The following is a 10,046-nucleotide window of genomic DNA, read 5'->3' as shown; positions in this document are numbered from 1 at the left end:
AATACCCGTAACACCAAACATGCTCGACCTATCAGCCGTGGGCCCGTTATAATATGACGGTCAGTGGTGATAACTAGCTACTTTCCCTCTAGTCTTACACTGCTAAATTCAAAACAAAAGAGGAAAAAAAAACTTATCATTTTTGATTGACTTTTTCTATAAATAAAATGTTTTGTTATATACTCAACAGATGGCCAGAATTGTTTTTCGTATGAAATCAATTTTTTTACAACCTGATGTTTATGTTTGAGAAATAGTGATGTAATATTTTCAAGTTGCTATTTATTATTTCCCAGAAATAGAGGAAGAAAAAAAAAGCAAGTAGCTTTTAATCATGAAGTTGACCTTGAACAAAGTTGTCAGTCCGGGTTCATTTTCTCACCTCGATACCTGAATATTTTCACATGTTTTTCACTCTGACAACTACATATCGTGAGGAGTCCCCCGCTTTTACATCGGTAAGTATACGTTTTTACAACGCTAAAATAAGAGATTCGATTCCCTTTGGTGGGCTCAGTAGATGGCCCAATGTGGTTTTGCTATAAGAAAACACACATTCACACAAATTATGAGAAATATCAAGTAAATGTATTTTATGATATGAATCGCAACTGAATTAATTTTCTGGTATCTTAAGTTATAAAGCTGTGCTCAAAATTCTGTAATTTCTATATTAGAGCGAAACAGTCGTGTTTTACTTATATTTTGAAACTACATTAGTTTCCGTTCTAGCTGCTGAGAAAGAGCAAAATATGCTGTAACACACAGTAAAACATGAAATTAAAAGAAAACTTTGGATGAAATCTTATTACTAAAACTGAATAAACCATCAAGACCGAGATCAAAATATTACAAAGTTTCAATTATTTCACAGCATTACATCTGGTGTATTTTGGCTTCATAATTTTGTTACTTTTTCTCTAAGAAAAACAAGAATAATTTTCTTTTCGTTAAATCAAGCCTTTAAAAGAAATGTATTTACATCGTAATAAAAACCTGATATTGTAGAATGAATTAAAATGTCCTCTTAAAATGGATTTTTCTTACCCATCGCAATATGTGAGCGGAATAATCTAGCAAAATATAAATATATCTTTCTCTTTAATAAAACTTACGAAGGCAGAGTATGAAAGTTGTTTTTAATAATTCGAGATTCGTCACTTAAATAAACGTCAGTCATGTGTGTTTTATTTGCGTGTTATTTTCTTTTTAATTTCTACAATAGATAAAAATTTGAAAAAGCGTAGCGCTTCTCTATATTCTCAATACAGTATGAAAATAATTCTTTAAATAATACAAACTAAATAGCAATAAATATAGAATTTTATTGTTTGCTTATTTATCCCTTGTTTTCTCGGAGAAATCATGCAAGTGTTCAGTCTTTCTACTCGTGGAGTTGCCACAATCTTCATAATCTCGTGGAGTTTGCCATACGGGCTGAAAGAAAGAAAAATTCTACAGCCAGTTCCTTCACTTGTTTGGTGATAGATGGTACTTTACAAAGTCTTCAGAAGTAAATCTTTTGTTATTGGCTCAAAGTCCATCATTTAGATGGAGGACATATTTCCTTGGATTCAATGGATAACGAAATTTTAAATTGTGTGGAATTTGAGAATGTGATAGGTTTCTATATCGGTTGTAAATCAGAGCTAAAAGTTGAGTGTCCTTCTTACATAAAACTTGGAAAATAGCATCATTTTTGCTACGTGTAGTCTTTCTAGAATGGATTCTAGTCGCTGATGAATAAAGGCTATCATTGTTATGGTAACAATAATGGGTAACTAAGGAAAAAAGAGTTTAATCAGAAGAAACAGTTGCTCTTGGACAGGACCAAGATGCAAGTGGTGGTGGATTTGGTAGTTCTCAAATTGTGGATGGAGTGCTGAGTGTGTTGTATATGTGAAATTCAGCACTGGACAGTAAGCAGATATTAAAACTGAGTAAGTGTGCTGATGTATCAGAAAGACATTTGTATGGAAACATAATTTAGTAGGATAAGACATCTTTTATGTTTTATGACAAGGTTATTCTTCCTACTAATGACATTAGTGCTTAACGGTGCGTTAAGATATGTTTATATTTGCTTAGATTCATTAACCAGAAGTTTGTGTTCTACAACTAATATGAATATTGTATTTTCAAAAACGTTTACAAGTCTAGCTGATAATAACTTTGTAATCACTTGCATCTTTTCATCCTAACACTGACTTTTGTTAAGTATGTTTTTATTTTGTTATTTAAAATTATAAATTGAAGTGATCTTCACATACGAGTCAATGAATGAAGCAAGAGTTCCTTGGTCCACCGTTTGCAATAATGATGTTGTATTTGGTGGCAGAAAAAGAACTTTTACATTTTCTTTTAAATCTCCCAATAAAGTAGGATGTCCTGAAGCATTATCTGACAGAAAGAGCGCTTTAAAGCTAGGGTTATTATTCTTCAATATTTTTCAAATGGTGGCCGAAAATACGAAGCGAACCAGTCTTCAAAATGTTTTTTGGTTATCCATTTAGCACATCAAATAACTAGTAGAGTTTGGCTGCAGAGCCCTTTTGAATCACGGGATTCATAGCACGGTACACTTGCATAGTGTTACGTTTTAAGTCCCTTTCTACCTTGCCTTCTAATAAAAGGGTAAATCTATCGTTCGAAGCTTTGTTCCCTGTTCAAGATGCTTCATCTTTTGCTAAAAAAAGTTTTTGTTGGCATTCTTTCCAGAATAGGCCCGTTTAATCAACAATAAATATTCGCCTATCATCGTAATTGCTTTTTTCAACGATTTTTTGTTATGTGTTTAGAAATTTTGAGTGGCATTTTTATCAGCACTAGTAGCTTCCTTTAAACGTGCAGCAAATGTTTCCGTATCCACTTGAAATTTATTTTCTTTAAGCATCAAAAATATATTGAATGTTTCGGTTTGAAAGTTTTTTGCAGAAAGTGGTATTTGATTTTAGACAAATCGTCAATCCAAAGAGGAAGTAGACTTTCAATCATTAATGGACTTTTGTTTCGAGTTATTTGCGTGCTTAGAAAAACTGACGCAACGTCCTTCTTTCTTAAAATTGTGCGTACTGTTGACTCATTGTAGCCGAGATCGTGTCCGATTTTCACATTGTTGGCACCGTCTTCATGTCGTTTAACAATTTCTAGTTTTTCTTTAAACGTAATTGCTTTTCTTTCCTTTTACTGTTACTGTCAGATTATTTTCCACATTTTATTTTATCAATGTTTAATACGGGGTATAATTTTTCAAATTAGAAATAAAATAAGAGCAGGCAAGATTATACAGTATGTCCAAAAGACACTGCTATCTCGTCCGACTCCAAAGGTGACTGAGAACACACTGAATATGATTGTCATTTGCGCATATTTTATTTAGGGACGCTCATACGATCTACTTGTAACTCGAGCTTTCCAGAAATTACCAGAAATATTTCGCAGTTACTGAATAATTACATGCGCAAAACACGAAATGATCGCAGTTTTCTAAATCGCGGTAACTGATTTTCACGTTCATTAAAGTAGCGTACAGCCTGTAATAAATTATACCTTGTTTATCAAGTTAAGCCTTTTCATAAGTGTAAAAATACAATCGTCTATGATAGTCATTAACTGTGGTCAGAAGTACTGACTATCACATTCTAAATTGCTTTCCTTTGTAAACTTCCATCTATTATTAAACGGCAGGCCCCTTCAGTGACTCAGCGGTATATCTGCGGAGTTACAACGCTAAAAGCGGGTTTCGATACACGTGGTGGGCAGAGCACTGATTGCCATTATGCTGCTTTGTGCTTAATTCAAAAAACAAAAACAAAACAAACTAAACGTAAGTTAAACTTGTTTAGCAGCGCTATCTATGGATCAAGAAATTAAAGAATAGAGGGACATCTGTATTCTGTTGAATAAAATAAAACAAAAACAAAAGAAACTAAACGTAAGTTAAACTTGTTTAGCAGCGCTATCTATGGATCAAGAAATTAAAGAATAGAGGGACATCTGTATTCTGTTGAATAAAATATAGTGTTACTGACTAAAATGTAAACAGTTTATCGAAACATGATTGTATTCTTATTGGAAAGCCTTAAAATACAAAATACACATTTGAACGAAGATACAATCTTGTGACATTATTTCATGGCATATTGAAAACTTTATTACGGATGAATACTACGACACTAAATAGTTCGATCATATTTAAAACGAAATCTATATTTGTACCAACTTTCTATTTTTCTCCCCGCTAATACAGCGGTAAGTCTACGAATTTACAACGCTAAAATCAGCGGTTCGATTTCTCTTGGTTGGTTCTGCAGATAGCCCAATGTGGCTTTACTGTAATAAAACACACACACACTCTTTGTATTTCACAATTTATTTTATATCATACAGATATTTATTTATATCATATAGATATATATTTTACCTAACGTAATACTTCCACAAAATACCTGTTTTTTTGGATTTTAAAAATTACCACTTATAAAAATATATGCTAAATACTGTAGTCATGACGAAGTAAAGATCAAAGAAAGATTATAAGGGTTGTTGTAAACACAGTTCATACATTTTAATAATTTGTGTTTTTCGTCTTTAAAATACAGTAAACTTTGTTCATTTTGTGAAATATATTTCTAATGCTTTTAATTACAGAAGTGGATGACACTTGTCACAGTATTGTAACAGGTGTTGCTGAAATTCAAATGTTAGGAACTACAAAGAAAAATCACTAAACTGACTGCGAATATAATGAAAAACTTGACATATAACTAAAACATTTATTTATCGATAATTTATTCAACAACTATAGTTATCTTTTAATTCTGTTTTGAAATTTTACAACAGACGTTGATATTTTATAGCATTGTTTTCAGTAATTTTTCAAACATTTTACTTTAATATATTTTCTTAATTTTCGAATAAGAACTGAAACATTATAAATATATAAATATATATATAACGGTCCTATAAACTCACTTTTATTCAGTCGATCTTGTGTTAAACATAGTTTAGTTATCAGCGTGTCTTGCTGAGGAAGAAGTCGTACCATGTTTCAATACAAAGCATGATGATGAATGAGTAAGTGTATCCCTCTAGTTAGAAGTCTTCAAGTAGAGATAGCTATGCATTTTTCTTAATAATTTGGATAATATATTGTGCAGTTCGATTTGAAATAACAAACTAGAAATTATTTTTCCACTTTGAAAGTAACTTGTGCTCTAGAAAAATTAAAAAATAAAGTAACCGTTACAAAATAACGCTTATTAACTTTTATTTCAGATATTAATACATTTTATTCATTGTAACTTAAATACAGATAGAAATAATCAACAATTTGACACAAGCAATAAAATTACTCTATTTTACAGCAGTTTTGGGTTAACGAAATGTTTTCAATATCTGTTTTGATAGTAATTGTTTTATTTAACCTACCTACTTTATTTCCTAGACAGATTTTAAAAAAATTTAATTCACTATTAATTTTGCTCATTCTTTACTCGTCCAATTTTATATACTCTCGTGGGATAGCGGTAAGCGTAAGAACTTATAACTGAAACCTGTTGTTTGATTTTACTGGGTGCGCACGACTCGGCATGGCTAGGTGGGTTAAGTCGTTCGACTCGTAATCCGAGGGTCGCGTGTTCGAATCCCGGTCGCATCAAACATGCTCGTCCTTTCAGCCATGGAAGCATTAAAATGTGACCGTCAATCCCACTATTCATTAGTAAATAAGTAGCCCAAGAGTTGGCGGTGGGTGGTCATGACCAGCTGCCTTCCTTCTAGTCATACATTACTAAATTAGGGACGTCTAGCGCAGATTGCTTTTGAGTAGCTTCGCGCGAAATTCAAAATAACAAATCGGCATGCACAGCCAATAGCGCAATATGGTTTTGGTATAAAACTAAACTTTTCCATTTTTCCTTAAAAACATTTTTCTGAGGCATTCACATGGTATCATACGCTAAGCAGATTCTTTGTTTCCTTCTGGTAATTTATCTTCTTTTTGCAATAGACAGTCTAGAACTCGAGATATTGGTGAGAGATCTGTTTTCTCCCACCAAATCATCTGTTTCCAGTTGTCGATGTTGTTACACACACACATATATATATATTTGATTGTTGTTATATTGTTATTAAGCAAAAAGCTACACAGAAAGCTACCTGATGCTCTGCCCACCATAGGTATCGGAACCCAATTTCTAGCAGTGTACCTCAACAGATATACCGCTGAGCTATTGGAAAGCACATGTGTTTGTATGATGTAATAGAAACATAATAAAGATAAATTTTCCTTTTAATGTTTCACATATACACGTGTAACCGTTTTTTAAAGTCGAAGGAAAATTATATTCAATTACAAACATTAATGTAAAACAAGTTTCTGCAAAATAGGCTATTTATTACATAAAACGACTGCTCGTTGACCATTAATGGATCGGAATTGCAATTTGAATATCTTAAGGTGGAATACTGAGCTTTTTAAATACTCAATAAAGCGGAAACTTCCAAGTTTAATTGTAACTAAGTTGTGAAGCTGATTTTATTTTAATTTTTAGAAACTGCTTCTTAAGAACTAAGTCTGAATGTTGCTGAAAGTGGTCGTGAAATTAAAACGTATAAAATGTTAGGCTATTCTAAAACAAGAACAGATTAAACAGAAATATAAAGACAAACAATATTTTTGATATAAAATATAACTTGAACATAAATTTTATTATTCATGTCTCTTTTTTTTTAGGTTAAACTTTGTATATTTACATTTAGAGAAGTTTTATTGTTCTCAGAAGCTCAATATTATATATAGACGTTCAAACACTGGACTTGTAATCTTTCTGTCGCGACGTGGAAACCTATGGCTGAAGAAGATTCCCTTTCATACCTTTGGGTCGTTATAATATGACAATTCTTCTCAACCTTTGTTAGTTAAAATGATCCCAAGGGCTTTTAGTGAGTAGCGTTGAATATCTAACTTAATATTTCTATTCCTTAAGTTAAAAGATTGTCCCTCGGGTAGTTTTGTGTGAAATCCGACAAAGAATTAAACATTATATGTTTCTAAAACTTTACTTGCTCATACACTCGATTAAAAAATATTGTTGTCATATGCGATAAAATAACACCGCATCTAGCATTTTCTTTGATCCGTTTAAAGGATTCATGTTGACAGGTGACTACGTAAGGACATTTACGATGAATGGGGTCCAGGTCCTATAAGATAACATTATATAACAAAAATTTTACTGTTTTGTTGTTCCTGAGCAGAAAGCGTTGTTTCCCAATTACGTATGCCTAAAGAAAATGGAAAAGACCTATTTTGCTCTTCAAATTTTGCTTTTGTGACCTGGATAATGTAATTTTCCAATTTATCCATTTTCCAGAACATTCCAGGTAGATTCAGTGCTGAGTAGCTGATAGAGAATTTTCAAGAACCTTTTAGAATTTTCTGGAACTTTCTATATATATAGAGGGGCTCACCACTCACCACTTCAATTTAGTACTTGTTGCCTAAGTGGACACATAAACCTATCTTATTTTATCAGAGACGGACTAAAGAAGCTGCAAGCATTCTCCAGACGTATTCTGCTATGGATAGGGTCAACTTATCAAGATAAGAGCGAAAAAGGACTCTGTGGCAGAATCTGCTAAAATGTGTTAAGCCTATAAGGCATAACCCTGGGCACCTCATTTTAACAGCGAGCACTGTAAAAAAACTGTAGAAGGTAAAACGGACAATTTTGCTTTCTTGAATAGTAAGATTTTATATTATACAAATTTTAGACCTTTTAAAATTTAAATAACTTTTAATTTATTTTTAAATTTCCAATAGTATAGAAAAATATCACATATAAAATATTTTTCATCAACATCTTACACATTAGTTTGTGGATAAAATAAATTTACTCTTCACAATAACAATTTTATTTTGCTATTTTTTAGGACGATACGAAGGGGAAAAGTGAGCCATCAATTTTGCTATTCCAAGAATATGGCGTGAACTCACTGACCGCTAAAGCAATTGATACTTCTGCGTGGTGGGCCCTTACAAACGTCGGGCTGGCAAGAATGCATCTAATATCATGCATTCGGAACTACCATCATCCATTGCCCCAAAGCCACACTGCCCTGAGCTTCCTATACCCACTCCACCAAAGAGAAAGCAACCATCGTCAGAAGAGAGCAACAAATCAGAAGAGGAAGTAAACGTTGAAGATCCACATTACAAGCTGAGCAGTGCAGCTGGTGAGAAAAATCTATACTACCCCAACAAAAGAGACCTCAATGACTTGATCAGAGATCTTGGTCTAACAAAGTCGAATGCTGAGCTTTTGACATCTAGGCTCAAGGAGTTAGAGTTGTTAGATGAAAGTGTACAAGTCGCAAGCTAGAAGAAGCGTCACCCAAATTTTTCAAGATTCTTCTCTCGTAAAAAATGGGTTCTGGTTCTGCTACAATATATCCTGTCTGCGCCAGACAGTTGGAATTGCCTTTTAACTCAAGCGAGCGGCCCTTTTCATTGATAGTTCATCCAGAAGCCTGAAAGCTTTTGGAGCATACTCAGAGGAGCAAGGCGAGCGCTTTCAACAAGATATACTGGACTTTGAAGGCGGCTACGGAGGAACGTATAACAAAAGCATGATGGGAGGCTATATTTGGGGGCTGATACGTGAAAGTGGTTTACATTACAGTCGCAAATCTGGAAAAACTAAACCTTTCTAAATATTTTGGTATAGCTTTAGTATAAATGCATGTAATTCTTGATTCATATATTGTTTTATTCAGACCTTATGAAAATGAAATTGTGAAAATTTGCCCGTTTTTACACATAAAATAAGTTATTTTCTAAATTTCATTATCCAGGTCACAAAAGCAAAGTTGAAGGGAATGATGGCCATTTTCTATACTTTTACAACATAAGCAATTAAGAAATAACACGTAATATCCAGGAACAAAATTTGTGTTATATAGTGTAATGGTCTTATCCGCCATTGGATTTTTATCAAACCAGTCTCTACAACCAAACAATGAATATTTATTCTGGAATCTAATTATTTCGTGTACGATAATTCATGAATTTGACTTGCTTTATAATACACGAGGTAACTTTTATGGCATTCTATGGAGAAAATAAACGAACTCATGAGTGCACACAAATATAACTCAGTTTTGACAGTAACATAAAATGTGAAATTTGAATAACAGTGGGAATTTTATTTTCAGTGTCTTGTGTTAAAGCTTGCCTTTAAACACCAGAAACATATGATGTGAAAAATGTATCCCAATAATTATAAACATGAAACTCTTAAATATTTAAAAGTCCGTCAGTAGTTACAGGCTAAGAACCACATTTTGATATTCGTATTACGTATACTACAGAGAGCTCATTGTGTAGTTTTCTGCTTAACAACAAAGAAGAAAATATATATAGAAATAAATAACAACATTTTTTCTGCGTCAAATACTTGTAAAGTATGAAAAGAGAATATTGTTATATTTTTACACGTTGGAGATGTAATCAAAAAGTAAATATTTATTGTAATATATACTTATATATTTTTAATAGGAAATATAGTCTGTTCATAAGCCTTAAAGCGCCACTAGTTTACAAATTGGGTTAAAACTATAATATCGCTTTCATCTAGATGGAACAATTTTCCTTAAGCTTCGTCATCAGTTGTAATAATATTTCCATTTCTAGATGTACATTTTACGAGTTTTTAACTCAACCAAGTATATAATCTGTTATTCGTATATATATTCTGTACGACACGAGACGAACAACGTGTAGAAGGAGATGATACGAACTGGTTCACTGAAACGAAATTAAATAAAGAAATATATGTCATATATTTACATCACCCCAGATACAGAACAACAGATAAACACCCGTCTCCTTTCTCTTAACTGGTGTCTTTGGTTTTCAAAGATAATGAAATATATGTGTGCTTAAGCATACCGGAGTGTGAAAATGAGGGTCTAAAGTTCCCCACTTTTTATTACAAAACTACTTTCCACTCTGTATTGAGGGATCTTTTATCTGGTGTCATATA

The 10,046-nt window shown here is 32.7% G+C and overlaps 1 protein-coding gene across 1 annotated transcript; it reads left to right on the top strand.

The window, feature by feature from the left end:
* Positions 1–422: 422 nt before the first annotated feature.
* Positions 423–9,496, top strand: LOC143227178 (uncharacterized). Its single transcript, XM_076458677.1, has 2 exons — positions 423–458; positions 7,936–9,496. Exon 2 carries the CDS (start codon positions 8,076–8,078, stop codon positions 8,382–8,384), a length of 309 nt encoding a protein of 102 aa, XP_076314792.1. The 5' UTR covers positions 423–458; positions 7,936–8,075; the 3' UTR covers positions 8,385–9,496.
* The last annotated feature ends 550 nt before the right edge of the window (positions 9,497–10,046 follow it).

This window comes from Tachypleus tridentatus, chromosome 9 (assembly GCF_004210375.1).
Source record: "Tachypleus tridentatus isolate NWPU-2018 chromosome 9, ASM421037v1, whole genome shotgun sequence".
Lineage (NCBI taxonomy): Eukaryota > Metazoa > Arthropoda > Merostomata > Xiphosura > Limulidae > Tachypleus > Tachypleus tridentatus.
The sequence above is the reverse complement of the archived record's forward strand: the minus strand, read 5'-3'. Positions and strand labels throughout refer to the sequence as shown.

What these genes read in the sequence shown, in the direction of transcription:
- LOC143227178 (XM_076458677.1), top strand. Translation starts at nt 8,076, where the DNA reads ATGCATTCGGAACTACCATCATCCATTGCCCCAAAGCCACACTGCCCT.